General features: G+C 41.2%; 1 protein-coding gene across 1 annotated transcript in view; it reads left to right on the plus strand.

The window, feature by feature from the left end:
• Positions 1–7,520: 7,520 nt before the first annotated feature.
• The window catches only part of LOC118109126 (RNA-binding Raly-like protein), a 54,105-nt gene continuing 43,936 nt past the window's right edge, over positions 7,521–17,689 (plus strand). The window contains exons 1-2 of the mRNA XM_035155972.2: positions 7,521–7,690; positions 17,523–17,595. Of these exons, the coding sequence (XP_035011863.1) occupies positions 7,654–7,690; positions 17,523–17,595 (110 nt within the window). The 5' untranslated portion in view covers positions 7,521–7,653. The remainder of the gene's footprint in view (positions 7,691–17,522; positions 17,596–17,689) is intronic.

Here is a 17,689-nt window from a genome sequence, read left to right on the forward strand (position 1 = left end):
TATGGCTTCCTGAAGTTCACAGGGCAACCTGTCTCTGGAGCGATGCACAAATGAACTACACTATTAAAACAAACTATTAGTGCAGGGAACATATCTATGGAAATGTACTGACAGAATCTATAACACAAAAACACACACACACGATCTATAACTTTGAAAAAAGCACATATATACATACATATCAACATATATATAGGAGCAATTATCGTAATTATAGAGGGTTTACTTTACATCTGAATTGGCAGCAATATTTCATCTATCTTACTGTCTATAATGATATAAAACCACTTATTAATTAAAAGCAACTAATTAGGGCCCGAGCACTGAACGGTGGAAGGCCCTATTGATCGCTCTCTCCACTAACCGCAACAGGCTTCAAAATGCCTGTGCTCGGGCCCGTTAGTGCTACAACGTAGCCCTAGTTAGCTGTATCTTCTTATTTTGTACGCTTTATTTGATTTTCCTTGAATTGCTTTATGTTCTGTATTTTTATGCATCTTAATTATATACTGTGTTTATTCATTCACTATATCTGTATTTTATTGTATCCAGTCACTCGACATCATTGTAGGTGAAGGCCTCCCTCAATGATTCCTCAAGTATAAATTAAGGTTAAAAATAATAATAACAATGTGCACAGGCCTTCAGTGTCATAGACAGTTTGTTTATTTAAACAAAAAGAAAAGGTATTTAAAGTTTCTGAAACATAAAAAGTCCCATTAAGGTTTCTTGTCCATCCTGAAACAGGAGGGAATATTATGAATGACCTGATATAGTAAGCACTAAATAAAGAGATCAATTGACCTTATGGAGTCTTTGGATCCACCAGTGACATTCATGGCCTCCAGAGGATGAGGTGTGATGAATTTGCTGATTCCCTGACCTTTCCCTGTAGCGTCACCGTGAGGTTTTGTTTGAGATATTTGTCAGATGGTCAGGAACTCTGGATACCTGCCCATCTCCCTTCACCTAATTCAAAGGACTGTGCCCATGTCATCCTCCTAAATAGTGGGCGTGTAAGCAGCAAATTCAAATGTACTCGTTTTCCAGTGTTTCTCTACAAGTTTCTGCTGATTAATATGGCATTGGCAGTATGTAAATAACTCTCAAAACCTGTGCATCATGAAAACTTTGAGCTGCTGGAGGTGTTACAAGAAAAGACAGAGCATCACATCATTAGGCTTCATCCTCTGGGAACCATGAATGCCTGTAGATGATTTCATGACAATGCAGACTATAGCTCTTGAAAGGCTTCAGGCTGGAGAAAAAATGATGGACAGAAAGACAAACTAACGTTGGCAGCTATTAGCACCACTGCTTGTTCTTATTCTAATGAGGAAAAAAAACACAGATTAGACATCATAGAGTCGATTTCTGAGACTTTGGTTATGTCTGAAGTTGTGTGGGAATTAGGAGAGTCATCACAATTGTAGTCAGTTTCTTCAGGTCAGGATTTCTTCAGTGTTCATCATTCAGGTGTTTTTTACCGGGCCTCCTCCTCTCTAATAGACCCGCTGATTAAATATTGAAACACAAAATAAAGCAGTTTCATGTTAAACATCAGTTTTTCTCTGACTCTGTTTGGTGGACACAGGACGACTCTGAGGGGCAGTTAGCTGAGCTGCTACTAATGTTGTTCAGCTTGTTTCTCTGATAACTTCAGATCCAGACGTCTGATGACTAAAATCTTTAATCTGGTAAAAACATAGAGATAAAAACAAACACGATTTAAAGGCTGAATCATAAAAGTGTGACTTAAAACTGGACAAAAAGATAATTGTGACTCTTTTGGCGGACATACACAACACTGACAAACAACACTGTGCACGAAGGTGATGTGACGCCACTGACAGGCAACCAAATGAAATGCACCATTACCTTGATTAAAACAACAGGTTTCTGCAGTTTGACAATTACTGGAAACATTTGGGATGATGTAGGTACAGAACTCAACATATATAACAATATAACGTATTACATACTACCCACTAGACTCCATGGAGTTATCATCATCCATCATTTTTGTATTGTGCAGTGCAGCACCGGTCAAAGATGGCAACATTATAAAATCCTTAAAAAGAGTGGTTGAGTTTACAAATGAATGTTTTTTGTATAAATAATATATTGGAAATTGTTCATATCTATCTATGTCAGTGCTAAGTTTGAGACAGGTGAGGACTGAGGAATTTATTTATTTATTGAATAAACAGTGCATGGGAAGTCTCCAAGTCTCCTCCGTGTAGAGAATGGCATGATACCATGTGGGTTAGAACATGTAAATATAAATAATAAATATAACATATTGGCTTAGTATTCCTACCTTTGTAAATAATTGATTCAATCCACTGTTAAAATGAATGATACAGGTAAGACTCACTGGTGTGAATACACAAACTGACTATTGATGCAGTACAGGTGATGTCCACCAGGTGGTACTTCTGTGTGTGTGTGTGTGTGTGTGTGTGTGTGTGTGTGTGTGTGTGTGTGTGTGTGTGTGTGTGTGTGTGTGTGTGTGTGTGTGTGTGTGTGTGTGTGTTAATGTTGAATGTGAATCAGAAACATTTCCTCACATGTGGCTGTAAAATGCTTATTTATGTGATTCAAGGGACTAATCACAGTTTGAAGCTTTGATTGCAGTGAAACCTCACGACGGCTCAGGGCTCTGAAAACAAAGATGATTTACAAACCTTTGTCTTTTCACACACAAACTGGCTACAGTCAAACACAAGCTCCCTCTGTTTCAGTTTCACTTTGTTTGTGCTGTTTTCTTGTTGTTTATGTAGAAGTATTAGACTCTGATCAAACAGGAGGCCGTCTTATAGTCCTCTTATAAATGCAGTGGTGGTATTCATTTACCTGAGTAAAAGTACCAGTACAACAATATGAAATTACTCCTTTACAAATAAGAGTCCTGCATTCAATATCTTACTTGACTCAAATAAAGAATAAATACCCATGCTCTGTCCCAATACCAGTGAACAGCCAACAACCTGGTGCAAACATTTTGTGAAAGCTCACTGGAGCTCAATATCACAAAAAAGAAGGAGTTGTGCTGTGGGGCAGAGAACAAAACCACATAACCTCTGTTCCAGCCAATCACTATCCAGGGTTAGCTGGTAGAGCAGGTCCAGTCTTTGAAATACCTGGGTACAGAGCTAGACACCTGCCTGTCCTTTACACAACACACAGAGTATGTGTACAAAAAGCACGACAGCGCCTCCACCTGCTGAGGAAACGGAGGACTTTTAATGTCAGCAAGGGCATTTTACTACTCACTTACCATCCTCAGCTTCAATATTACATCCTGGTACAACTCCCTCACCGTCAAACAAAAAACTAAACCTTCACGTATAACCATCAGGCCAGCAAAAACATCAGTTCACCTCAAACTCCACTATCTGATCTGTACAGCCGCTCAGCGATCAGGAAAGCCCTGTCGAAGAAGAATCTCTGTCACTGATGGGACAGACAATAAAAATCTCTCTCTCTCTCTCTCTCTCTCTCTCTCTCTCTCTCTCTCTCTCTCTCTCTGATGCTATCACACTGTCCTAATCTGAAAAGTAGAAGTAGCCCTTTGTGGCACTGCATATAATAATACTACTAACAATATTAATAATACTGAAACGCTGTATTTGAATACGGATTTGGACATCAGTAACCATGGTGACAGTGGGAGCTCTGAGACACTGTGTTATACAAATAGAAACTGTTATATGACTGAGATTGTTTCAAAGTTAAACTGAAGAGCACAGATAAGTGGCCACTTTATTAGGTACTCTACAAAGTTTACAATACTCAGTTTTTATTGATATTGTCAGAAACGTGTAAATTCAATGAACACATAACTGTACCTATAAGTGGCCACTGAATGCGAAGAGGAGAAATGAAAAATATAGTCAAACATATTGTGTAAAACAATAGGGAGAAAATAACAAAAGTAAATATATAACAAAATGCATGTAAATGCAAAAACCCTGCAGAATAAGAACAGAACTGGGAGAATCTCTGAATGACTTTGTGTGAACTGCTGTCTGATGGATAAGCTCTCAGTGAAATGCACGCTGGAAGGCTATTTGGCGGCTGCTGACAGAAGTTGACTCAAAGACAAATAAAGAGGCCCAGGAGATGCCCTAGCACTCTTCTTCATCGTATTTTAATTAGATAGCACATCTTTAATTAAAATGAAATCATGGAATGGATTTTGTGATTAAAACAGAGTTAGATGAGGCTGGTTGGTCGGGCCGCGGCGCGTTCCCCTCCATCTGACCTCGGTCAAACTCTCTGCTCACTTCTGCTTGTTGGGGAGTTTGACTGCATATGTGGACACAGTATGAAGCCTGATGGTGCCTCACTCCCACATCACTTAATCAAATATAAACTATGATGACGCCATGAGATCAAGGCAGCGGCAGGTGCAAGACCTCAGGGCATGATGGGTAACTCCTGGTAGTCCCCAGATGATTGGTTTAGATGTTGGATCAACAGCAGGACATTGGGGCCTATTATAGAAACTTTTGATTTAATTAGTTACATTTAGCACGATGAAGGTTTCACAGATACAGACAGTTCTCCAAGGCTGCTCACTATCTAGTATATGAACTGATTCAAAAACATTAAGGTTACACTGTGGCCAAGTCTGCTGTGGAGACAATCTGCTGGACTGATTCTGATTGATGACTGTCTGAAATCACTTCCTAACACTCAATACTTTGGTCAGTTGTGAGCAGTATATTCATATTTCAGACTTATTGCAATCATCGTCATCGTCATCGACATCGACATCGCCGTCGTTGTCGCCGTCGTCGCCGCCGTCGCCGCCATCGCCATCGTCATCATTGTCGTCATTGTCGTTGTCGTCATCTTCATCATCATCATCATCATCATCATCATCATCATCATCATCATCATCATCATTGTTTAACTTCATCATTATAAATGGAGTTACTCCACCTTCATTTTCACTTTGTAGAGAATCACATTGCAGCATTGTAGAAAGTAAAATACACATTAAACATTTTAAGGTTGAGGTTAAAAGAAACAATGTTAATGTAGCTGTGGCTCAGGGGTTTGAGCGGTCGTCCTTTAACCAGAAGGTGGGTAGTTTTATCCCAGTCTTCTGCATGCTGAAGTGTCCTTGGGCAAGATAATGAACCCCAAACTTTCCTCTCTCCCCCATTTTTCTCCGCTCACCCCAGCCTGTCGAGGCAGATGGCCACACATCGAGTCCGTTTCTGTTAAAGGTTTCTCCCAATTAATCCACGGTCCCCAAGTGTTTGCCCATTGTGGGAACTGTTGGGTTTCTCTCTAATATTTTGGGGTCTTGTCCTGACTATGTAAAGTGCCTTGAGTTGAAGACATTGTCTCTGTGCTGGCTGAGCCTGGCTTCAGTGGAAGCTCTCACAGGTCCATCACTACTGCAGTAAAGAAAGAGGGAGTGATAAGGTTGCTGATGAAAGTTGTGCCAAACTGTCTTTGTTCCTGTCATATATTGTCCCTAGATGGTACCTAACAATTAGTTACTATGGGGGTCGTTTAAAAAAAAAAGACAAGTGTTATTAAGTCTAAATTTGTCGGGCAGTTCTTAGACCACATTAAGAAAGGGAAAGTCATCCAGAGATGGAAGCTGGAGCTAGCCCCTGCAGCGCTGTAATAAGTAGGATCTTAAAGTGACCACAAAGCATAATTATATATATTATTGCCTATTAATAAACTTTCTGCTCAGTTACAAAGGCCAGATTCCACAAGGGAATCCTTCTGTCCCTGAGAAAACTCTGCTCCTGAAGAGGCTGAAGTACATTCCTTCATATTTTTTGAATGTAAAGCTTTTATGTCTCTGAATAACCTTCAACATGTCACATTTAACATGTAACACCTAACAAGCTAGTTTGGCTTGAATTGCTACGGCAGGACTGAGCCCATCGTTAACTTGGTCACAGCTGGGTTTCCAGCTGATCAAGAAGACTGGGTGAAGAATCGTAACTCAGATTAGACCTGAGCAGCGATGACTCTGCCTTGGACTTGGACACGAGCATTGATATTTTTCTGTTTAGTGAAAGTCCAGGTAAACACAGAACCAAGAGATGCCAGACCAGAACCTGACCTGGATTTTCTATGATTTAAAAACTACTACTGGACCCATGAAGAACCAAGAAACTGTGCCTGACTATGATGTACATAATTAATCCTCCTTGTTGTTAAAAATGGTGAAATACATTCAGGTTGTCTGTATTTCCTTCCTGCTGCCTGGAGCATAATTGCATCTCACAGTCATGCATGAATCAGCTTTTTTTGCTTTTGATATAATACAGAAAACACTGACTGTTTTTTTGAACAATGCCAACAGTTGCTTGTTTCTTTGCAAAAATTGGTATTCCTTATGTGTACCAGAGAGCATTTGTGCTCTTCAAGACGAGTTTGACCTCTGCTCTCTGACCTTTCACCTCCTGAGCACTGGGATCTTCTAAAGTCACGTAGCACCACCTTGTGACCAAAGATACACTCTGCGGTTTGCTTGCAGTTGCTTACACTCTCATTGTAAGTATTGGCTGTAATAATAATGTAAGTACACACCTCAGGAGACTTGGATCTGAACATGGAAAATGTCGATTTTGACCTGACTCTTCTTTGGTGACTCAGATTTGCACCAGGATTCAATCAGCGGAGACTCAAGACTTAATTCAGACTTGACGTTTAGTGATAAACACTCTAAGCAGTTGAGTAATCACAAAACTTTGGGCCAGCTGACCAATCAGAACAGAGGCTTTTTGCAATTCAGATCCAGTGAATGACCCAAATCTTGTCACTTTAAATAAGATCAATCAATCAGTCATAAGGACTGTTAAAGAGGAGTGATGCAGTTTCTTTTCTTGCTCTATGCCAGAAGTGGTTTATGCGACATAAGAGGTCATGACAGAGGTTCAATCATGAGGACATGAAAGTGAGCACGATGGTTTCAATGTAAAAACTGAAACCTGAACATCCTCTTGCAACGTTCTCTGCGATGGCAGAAACTACACGGGATGACATGGTGATGAGTTTCTCTACATGGTACTAAAGCTGAACATCACATCCTTTTCCAGCAGAGGATATGTGCAGTGAATGGACCATTTGTGGATCCAGATGTTGCAGATGCCAAATGCTGAGAATGGAGCTGAAGAAAACAGCTGGAAGACAGTCTCCCTCCTCCACTAGGGGGCAGGGCATCTCCACAGGTCACGCACAAGGGATTTCCTGTATGGTGAGTCAATGACGGAGCATCTTTAACTTCACAAAGGAGTTCAGTGGAGAGTGACCTCAGTGTCCGATGTAGCAGTTTGAATATCTTCTATCACTGGTCTCTCTCTCTCTCTCTTCCCCCTGCTGTCTCTTCCTCTCTCGCTCACTGTCACGCTCGCTCATATCCCACCCCACTCCACCCCCTCTTCCTGTAGATAATGAATCAGTCTCCCCCTCCTCCACCCCTCTCAGTGGCGTGTTGGATGGTACAACCCGCTGCCATACTCAGCGGTCAACCCTCCCCCCTACTCTCTCGCGCTTTCTCTCTCTCTCTCTCTCTCTCTGTTGATGGTAAGCGAGGATCCAGTCTCTCTCTCTCACACTGTCTGAGTCGTCAGGTTTTCTTTTCTCTCCTCCTCTTCTCCTCCGGCTCTTGTTATGACCCATTTCAGGAGTGACTGCCACCGAGACAGACGTGAGTACAACACACATCAGAGCTCTTTGAGGCACTGGTGATGTTGCACTGTGACTGGACACATCCTACGAGACATGTTAAGGCGTGTGTGTGTGTGTGTGTGTGTGTGTGTGTGTGTGTGTGTGTGTGTGTGTGTGTGTGTGTGTGTGTGTGTGTGTGTGTGTGTGTGTGTGTGTGTGTGTGTGTGTGTGTGTGTGTGCTGTGTGTGTGTGAGTGAGACAGCTGAGATTTGGACTGCTGATGCAGTTCAACATGAGGAGGATGTTCTCTGTGTAACGTGTCATTCAACTGTTCAGATGGGACACGAGCACAGATGTGTGCGTGTGTGTGTGCATGTGTTGTGTTCCTGCCTCTGTACTTGTGTCTCTTTGTGGACCAAGTTGTGAGTCCTCACACTGAGTACACTTTTTGGGAAAAGCCTGCTGATGTAGAAATATTGAGGTCAATATGTCATTATGTATAAACATTCTGGCATACAATAGTTTTATTTAACAAAAAATATATTTTTTTCAAGAATCCCTTAAATGAATGAAGAATAACAACCAAGAAATGGTGTTTGACACACTTTACAGCTGGTCAGTGCTCTCTGGTGGACAAACCCTGTAATGACACTGTTTTTATATCTCCACAGGAGTATCAAAATAACTTCAGATCCTTCAGTACCTTGTGAGTTAGTGGCTGTTGACACTTATCAGCTGGTTAATCAGTCACATTCTATCAATGACATGTCTTGACAGTCAGGATATTTTGTCCAGTCTCTTCTTTAAAGAGCTGTTGCAAAATACGATTTTTTTTTTACGTATCAGAATCTCGGATCGGCTTAAAATATGTCCATGCATACAAGGAGTTTGACTCTGGTTTGCTGTACGTCTCGCTCTTAACACAGGACCATCAACTAAAATGACATTCAGTAGAGCGCATACCTCTGTCAGCGCTCACCTGTCCTCTTAAATTCATTAATGCAGAACCACATTTCACACACTCATAGATATCAGTCCTCTAAATATGCTCGATTTGTATTCATCAAGGTACATCAATTATTCCCTGGAAAGATGCCTCATCTTGCAATGTTAAAGAAAGTGATAAATACAAAAGCCTGGATCCGCCCGCTGATATGGATTTTAGCAAAAATTGAACAGTTTCTTCCCTGACCTATTCCAGCAAGGTTTGTAGAAATCCGTTAAGTTGTTTTGTATTTTGTAAACCTGCTTACAAGCAAACAAACCAACAATCAAACACTGAGGTGAAAACATGACCTTAGTGGCACAGGTAAAAAATATTCAGAGATCGTACAAATGTTTAAATTGTAAGGTGAAGACATGGTTTAAGGTCAGGGTGAGGGTTGGTGAGAGTAGTACTCCTGGAATTGAATGCAAGTCTATGTCAAGGAGACAAGACAGTGTGTGTTAAAAGGTCTATTTTTAAAAATGTTTGTTTGATGAAAACACTGCTAACCATGTTGGACATCAGTATCCACTTCAGCCTGCACATTCATTATTGTGAGTCAAGTTCAAGGTTCGGTTTATTCATCCATAAAATTGTTGAAATGTCAGCGCTCACATCCTCGCCGTTTGTGGTCACAGATGAGAAATAACATCAGCGTTAGAGTTTCTAAAAGGGGCCTGAACATTTGAGCAGCGGCTGTGATCAGCAGGGTGTGAAGAAGTGACCCTGAAATGCTCGTATGTTATTTTACTGCAGTGAGAATGGATGCAGCAGGGAAGTAAGTCTGACAAGGTGCCTCCTGTGACCAAACATCTGCTGGCTCAATGGAATGAATGTCTCAGGTGCATTGAACTGATGTGTCAAGTTCATTTCACTCAGTGACAAGAGTGAGGGCGGCCACTCATTCATTCCCAGAATGCAACAGAGGTCACAGGAACAAGCATTTGTTCATGAGTGAGGATGATGATGGTGTGGTGAAGAAGGCAGCAGCAAATACACTGCTCAGCTTCTGAAATGAGCTGTGAGACACTGGGCCTCGTGCAACAATGCAACACAACACAACAGCTCTTGTGAAGATGGAGACAGTGAACACCAACACACCAGAAAACCTGTCAAAAAACAAGTGTTAGTGTGAGACAGTGTGGTTACTCTGCACCATGTTCAGGAGTTCAACAGATAGGTGGATGCTTTACTGATGTCGAGGGAAATTTAGGCAGGATGTTCTCTATCAGAGATTCATCCATTCACAGCTATTTGAGAACCACTCATATGAAAAGATTTGTTCTGAAGTGAAGTTGATTTGTTCAGAAACACTTATTTTTATCTTAATTGTTGACATCTTCTTCACACCCTGATAGCCATCAATAAATAAAATTGGCTGAAATATAAATTTTAAAAAACTGTTGTCTGTGGCCCTTGCAGGTTTGTAATAAAAACAACACTTAATTCGGTCTGAATTAAATGATTGGTTGACCTACCTGTCTGTCACTAACTGACCTGACTTGAGGATTCAATTTATTAAAGTAATAATGTAATATTAATACATTTATTTCAGGTCAACTTTAATGGGCAAACACATACGAACCAAATATGGCAATTTACTTAGTGGTTGAGATATTTAATTCTGGACCAAAGAGACTGGTCGCCCACCCTGTCAGCGCAGCTCAGGGTTTCAGGATAAAAACAGGAGAATGTTCTTGAATAAGGCACAAAGCATCTTTCAGTTTCATGAAGCATGATCCGCGGTGTCCCGAGTTATTGATGGACACCATTTTACAGCAGAACATTTTTGCAGGATGAGCATCATTCCATTCTGAGTCATCATTCGAATGAAGAATGACAGGCAATAATGCAACCGGGATGTGGTGGGAATGAAAAGTGTTATGCAACAGGAAACTAAATGGATGTGTTATTTCCACTCTGATCATCCAGATGGTCTGAATGAGAAGCTCCCATTTGACTGCTTCCTGTCAAACATTATGCAGCAGACGGGTGGTGACTGATGTGTGTTTATGTGTCATATAGGTGGTAAACTGCATTTCAATATCAATTATTTATCGTCCCAGCAATGTTATTGTTTTGACTATACAACAGCTGATCCCTGTGTGATGACTTGGTCATGTGGCCGAGGGTATAGCAGCTCACCTGGAATGAGTTCCTGTTCCTGTTCCTTGGTTTTATAAATCATTTATGTAGCTAGGATGCCTCTTGATGCCATCTGTGTTTTACCACTTCAGAATGACAGAAACAAGAGACAAGTTACAGAAATCATTTAGCAAACATTGGATTTAAAGTATCCTGTCTTCTTTCTCTGTCTCTGCTGTGCTGAGACCAAAGATGATGTGCACGAAAAAAGGGAAAAAATTATGGTTACCAAAGCTTTAGCTTGGATTACGATATCATTTGCACATTCACAAGTCTATGATTAGTAATGTCCCATGTCAGAAAAATACCAACGCAAAGGACATTTTCACCCATACTGGATTTGCACCTCAAAGCTGTATTTAGAGTGAGTAACAACATACAACAGAAATGAAGTGGAAGTTTATTCTATTCATGTCCAGACACAGAGTAACGCCAGAGTACGACTGGGCGATATGACTTCAAATCAATATTACGATTATATCTAACTTTGACCTTAATTACGATTCATTTTAAAATAATAAATAATTTGATGCCCCCCTGCCCCGACACACACACACACACACACACACGAGGCGCAATAGTTAGCACCAGTCAACAAGCCATTCTGCTCCTCTGCTCTTTTCTAATCACTCACACACAGGAGTGACCTTAACCTGCTGAAGTCATATTTATGTTCCTGGATAAACGGGGCATAACTTCTTCTGCAACAATGAAGCTAAAACACGCAGATTAAGTCGGTAAGAGATTATAAATGTCGGTGGCAACAGGTGAAGCAAAGTCATCCAGATGTTCGTCTCCCAATAACATTCTCCAGCCCCTGCTGGCAGATCCCGAGGCGTTTCCAGGGCTGATCAAATAATCTCTCCAGTGTATTCTGGGTGTATCCTTGGGGCCTCCTACCAGTTGAACAGACTGTACCTCTAAGACCTCCTATTGAAGCCATAGAGGCTCTGCTGACCTCCACCTAGACATTGGAGCTCCTAAATGGGATGGCAGAATTCATCAAGGTGGATGGATGTTTGGTAATTTTGGTTAAAAGAGGATGGGATTCCTCCTTATCCCCCTACAAATAGCCTACTGCTATTATCAATATCATAATGTTCAAATGGTATGTTAAGTTATAGATTATCTAAGCTGAAAGAGGATGCATGTTGTGTTTTCACTTCCAGGCCTCACAATCAGGATAAATCCTCAGAAACAGGAGCATTTAGTAAAGTCTGACTATGTTCAAGAGAAAAATCGATTTAATAGGGTCTATTGAGTGCCCGCCACTCTGATCTGATTTAACAGTTGTGTTTGTCTTTGAAATGTTTTGAATTCCTCAGGCACAGTTTTAGCCAATGCTTGATTATGACCTCATGATGATCTGTTTCAACATGTTCAGTCTCTTTGAATGTTTCAAACACAAATCTGGCGGACCACAGATATTCCCCATCACTGTACACCAAACAGACATTCCCTGACAAATGGTGAAAAACAATACTGTGGATGGACAGAAGTAACAGAAGTGATCATTGTGGAATCAGCCAGTCCCCTGCTTTGGATTTCCTGCCAAACTTTGAATAGCCAGTCCCTGAAAACCAATAACCAGGAGGGTGTGAAATTGTTCTGTCATCACTCTCCTCCTTCTCTCCTCTCTCATTTCCCCATTTTTTTCTTTCTCCTTCGTCTTTCCCCACTCCTCTGTAAAGCTGATGTGCCGTCAAAAACAATGCAAAGCAATAAGCAAGCAAATAGCTGTAATCTCTCAGTCGATGATGCACAATCACCCATTCAGCACGCTGCAGGCACGGCGGCAACCTGGCAGCCTTATCGGTCTCTGGTGGGGAAAACGATTAAAGGCACCCCGGCAGTTAACAGATGGTGAGTGACGGTGCTCATAAACCTCGCACTAAAAGACTAATGTCCTACAAGCTGCAGCCGTTGTGGCAGTCATAAACAACCCTGCTGCCAACTGTCAGCGCTGCAGTAGGAGAGAGGGCAAGCTGCTGCCTCGCCAAACACAGTCTGACATCCAGGGGGTCCTCTGAGCTGAGCACCGAGCACTGATGGAGGTCATGGAGAGACGCACTGCTCTCAGCTTTCAATTACAAAACCCACATGGTGACTGAAGACGACAAGTCTGAATGAAGAGAGGGAGGGGAAGCTGGAAAGTTTATTTAGTTAGTTTGTTGCTGTGGCTACAGGGAAGGGACTTTTTGAGCTCAGCTAACACAATGTGATGTCTTATTCTCGCAAAATCATGACGGGGTAATCACAAGGCAAAACACTTATTTTTAGTCCTGCTAGCAGCGAGACGTTATTGTTGGGTGAACCACTTTGGTTTAGGCTGAAATATCTCAACAAGTGCTGGAGGCTTTACCATAATTTCAGGATCACATATCTCTTCCCAGAGGATGAATCCTACAGAATTTTGTGAAGGGAAACATGATAAACATTGCAATCATTACACCTGCTAAAGACAAGCATCTTTAGATTAAGGACAAAGCGCCCTGTACGACAGGTCGGGCTGTTCCTGCTGCTCTCGCTCCTCTTGTGTCTTCGCTGATCGGTTAGTGATAGTCAGTTTTACAGTAATTTTCATGATGCATTGTGGGAACAATGAGTGCATAAATAGGGTATCAAAAACTTCACTAAACATTCGGACACCACTACAAAATGGCGAACTCACTATATAGTGCACTATATATTAATTAGTGAGGGATTTCACTGTGACGACTGTGTACTTGTGGGCTCAGGTGATTTAGAATCAGGGTTGGGTGATAGGATGAATATATCATCCATTGGCGATTGTTTGTTTTTGGATGATTGTTCGGGTGATTTTGTCATTATATTTTGCTCATATAATGGTCTGTCTATCTGTCTATCTCTCTCTCTCACTGCCACACACACACACACACTCAAATGGTGTCATCGGACACATCTGTAAACTCAGACTGGGTAAAGAAGGGTTCACAAAGACAAATGACGTGTTAGAATATTTTGCTGCACACACATTCATAAAGAAAACAATTAACCTCACTCAGTAAGCTTATTAAATCAACTTGCGTAGGACTTAGAGATAAAATAATCCCAAAAAGGTGATTTTGCAACAAGCTCTATATATGGCTGACATGTCACCAACATCAGATAGTGCCGGCTATGTAATCCATGATCACGCTAATGGCTCTGTGAGGCTGCACTTATACAGCAGTCCTGGTTATCACAAGTCACCCTGAGAGGAACATGAATATCTTCATCGAAATCATTCCAGTAGCTGTTGAGACATGTGATGAACCAACGGACGCTGCCATCCCCAACAAACATGACCCTTTACTTTAAACACCAATTTGAATGTGTAAACTGTGTGCCTGTCTCTACAGGAGTTAGGTTGTACAGCAGCTGTTGTCTCTTCCCATCTTCATCATTCTTTGTCATATTTGGTGTCGCAGGTTGTGACGTCATAGTCTGGAGTTTGTTTTGAGCTCTCAACTATACTTTTGTGGCTCTCATCCATCGACGCTCAGTACAGTTTGACATGATTCTTGTGAAGGAGGTAAAAACAGCTCAGAGTGGTAAGCAGCATCTTTTGCTATGTACACATCTCTGATCAGTGTCGGACCTTTCACCCAGTCATGCAAGAGATGTAGCTGCTCTTTTAGGTACAAACTGTTTGTTTTGTATTGGCTGGAAAGAAAGAAATTCCTGAATCTTGACATAATATATATTATCATCCCAACACCTTGTTGGTCTAAAATGTGAAAGTGCTTTTTTAAAAAACTTTTTTCACGGAACAGAGCAATGTAAAAAAAGTATGCTTAATAATTATGAGTTTAATTGTATCCTAACCATGTGTTTAGATTCGATTGTGAGACTTTTTTTTAGATGGAAAGAGGCGAGAGGATACGTATTGTTGATGGGAATTAAAGCTTTTTTAAGTGAATCAGATAATTTGGCTCAGCTCAGCAGCTCTTTTGACCCGACTCCTAGTACCTCTTCTGGCTTTTATCAATCAAATCAATTAATCAAATTTTATTTGTATAGCCCATATTCACAAATCACAAACACTATTATACATGTTATATATTGAAAGTTGTAAATTACATACAATTATTTATATTTTAGAACAAGATGTAATATCCCATGTACGTTTGATGGTCTTCCTTCCTACTACACTACTTAGGTTGCCAACCGCCAGTAGATGTTAGTTGATCTTAGAGACCACCAGCGGATGTTAGGGGGATATCTTCAGTTGTGTACCTTAGCATTAACAAGTGTTTGCCTTTTAATCACAAGACCCCCTCTTCTAATGCAGGCCCCTCACAGTTTGATCAGACCTGAGTGTGTGTCCCTAACATCTTGGGGCCCAGTTGAGGTTTTTCCTCCTGATCCAGAGCCATTGGCTGGAGTTATCTGCAGACCTTAATGCTTCTTTATGGTCTGGCGCAGGGCTTGTCCTTGAATTACTCGATCTCTGAGCAACCTGATGGTTGATGTTGCAATGAAACCCCAGCCAGCCTCCACAGGGTGAACTATTGCTTTCCAGCCACGTTGTTCTGCCTCAGATGCCATGTCTGCATATCACAGCGCAGCCTTTTCCTTTCATTCGCTGAATCAAAAGCATCTTTCACAGTATCAGGTCTGGTCTCTGGGTGGTGATGACAAATTTTGATAAACTATCAAGAAAACAAACCATTTCAAAGTAATCACACTCAACAAAACAGCAGTATCAAACTATTCTCACAGTGAAAACATTGTTAGATTGTTAGCTGCCTGCGTCTGTTTGAAATACATCAAAACTTGAGCTATCACAAAGGAGAGAGAGTGTTCCAAAATCATTTAACTTTTGTAGTTGTTCAACATCATTTTTAGGAAATATATGCTGGATCCACTTGTTACCTTAATCTTAAACGATTGTGAGCTGGCTCCCATTGTTCACTAAGGAGCCAGATTAGAGGTGAACCGTTGGTGACCCTCACATGACTAATATGCTGAAAGCACTTTGAACTGTGAAGAAACTATGAGTGCACAAGGTACAAATATTTCAACTTGAGCGAAGCAATTGTCAATTGTCTTCATAAATGTAGGTAAAAGAAGAGAGGAGGGAAATAACCGAAAGAACAGAATTGAACATAAGATCTACCAGTTTAACTTTCAATGGAAAGCCGTGTTGACGTTGCTGACCTTTGAGCGGGACAGAGAGCTGAAGAGTCTAAAATAGAGGAACAAACTAAAGTGCAACAGCAAATGTGACAGATTTCTTTTTACATAATGAGGATATGTACAATTTAATTCATGCATTTGTCAAGTCCCAAATATCCAGAGTCAGATGCAGAGAACACAAAGGGCACCAAGGCTAGAGATAAAAGTTATCTTCACTCACTGTCTCATTAAGTAAGAGGCATGTAAAATCAGAAGTCTAAAAACTCTGGCAAGGATCATACATGAAAAAGCAACACAACAGTGCTGGAATGTGTGTACACAAGGGTAAGATGAGCCAGCAAGATTGCCCAATCAGCAGTGAGGTGTATATAAATCCCTCGGTTTTTAAAAAGGCGTTTTTAAAAATGGATTTTTAAAGTTCTCTATAAATGTGACAACTTTTGCTTGGTGTTCAAATCAATTGGAGATGAAAGAAGACACAAGTATTTTAAAATGAATTATTCAATAAGCCCATAGTTACTTAATTGTATCTTATTTTATTGCCAAAGGCAGAGACTGTAACATCCATTTTGAAGTAGTAAACATGTATAAACTCATTTTATCCACCTCCAGATTCTCTTCCACAAGAACACCAAGAATGACAGCTACCAGTTAGGTTGCAATGCTTGTGTAATACAACAAGATGTACATTGCACTGCTGTTTACATTTAAATAAACATTTTGCTGGACTTGTCCAGGCTGAAGACAGCCCTGGACTCATGAACTGAAAAGACAGGAAATGTTAGCAATGACAAAATAAAACAGGAAGTGAAAAATTGTGCAGAACTTGACAGGATGTTACAGATACTTAACATTTTAGTAAAATGTTCACACCAACATGCCCGACTTTGCAGTGCATAACCCGCTTAATGACAACAGCATCATTTAACTCTTCTATGGTTGGGTTGATGTGCTCACAGAACATAGGCACAGTCCATTTATGTCAGCACCTGTCCACTGGCTGTTTGGGGCTAATAAACAGACTACACATACAGTCCACTGGTCAAATTTGTGCAAGTGACAACACTCGCCAGGAGTTGTCAGTGTTTTCTAAAATGAATATCAGAACTCTGGCATGGAGACCCTGTCTGTCTCTCTCAGGCTCATAGACAGGTACGTGCTTGTTGTTGCATCGAGCAAAGCAACATGAGTGTGAGAGAAAATTATCTCTGGTCTGACAGATGGAGGCCAATTAGTTTCTGAGGCCGCTTGTTAAGGAGGCCGGATGAGCCTGCTGGGTCTGTGTGTGAGTGTGTGTATGTGTATGTGCAACATGCTGGGCAGTAGCCTATATTTCAGTTTGGTGTGTGTGTGTGTGTGTGTGTGTGTGTGTGTGTGTGTGTGTGTGTGTGTGTGTGTGTGTGTGTGTGTGTGTGTGTGTGTGTGTGTGTGTGTGTGTGTGTGTGTGTGTGTGTGTGTGTGTGTGTGTGTGTGTGAGAGAGAGCCTGTAGCAGGGTGAGACTGTGTTACTTGTCCACCTTCATTGCTGTCTCCCTCCGGTCAGTGGGGAGACACCCAGCAGGCATCAGTTTTTAACCTGAATTGACGGTTTGTTTTTCAGACACTGGGATGAACACCGAGCAGAGAGCTGGTCGCACCGCGTCAGCCAAGAGAGGAAGCGGTGCCCCCATCAGGTGAGTGTGCATCTGTACACTGAAAGTCTCATCTATCTAAGTTTATTATTATCATTTATTAACATTATCACATGCACCCCTTTTTCCACTGGCC

This window comes from Hippoglossus stenolepis, chromosome 5, assembly GCF_022539355.2.
Source record: "Hippoglossus stenolepis isolate QCI-W04-F060 chromosome 5, HSTE1.2, whole genome shotgun sequence".
Classification (NCBI taxonomy): domain Eukaryota; kingdom Metazoa; phylum Chordata; class Actinopteri; order Pleuronectiformes; family Pleuronectidae; genus Hippoglossus; species Hippoglossus stenolepis.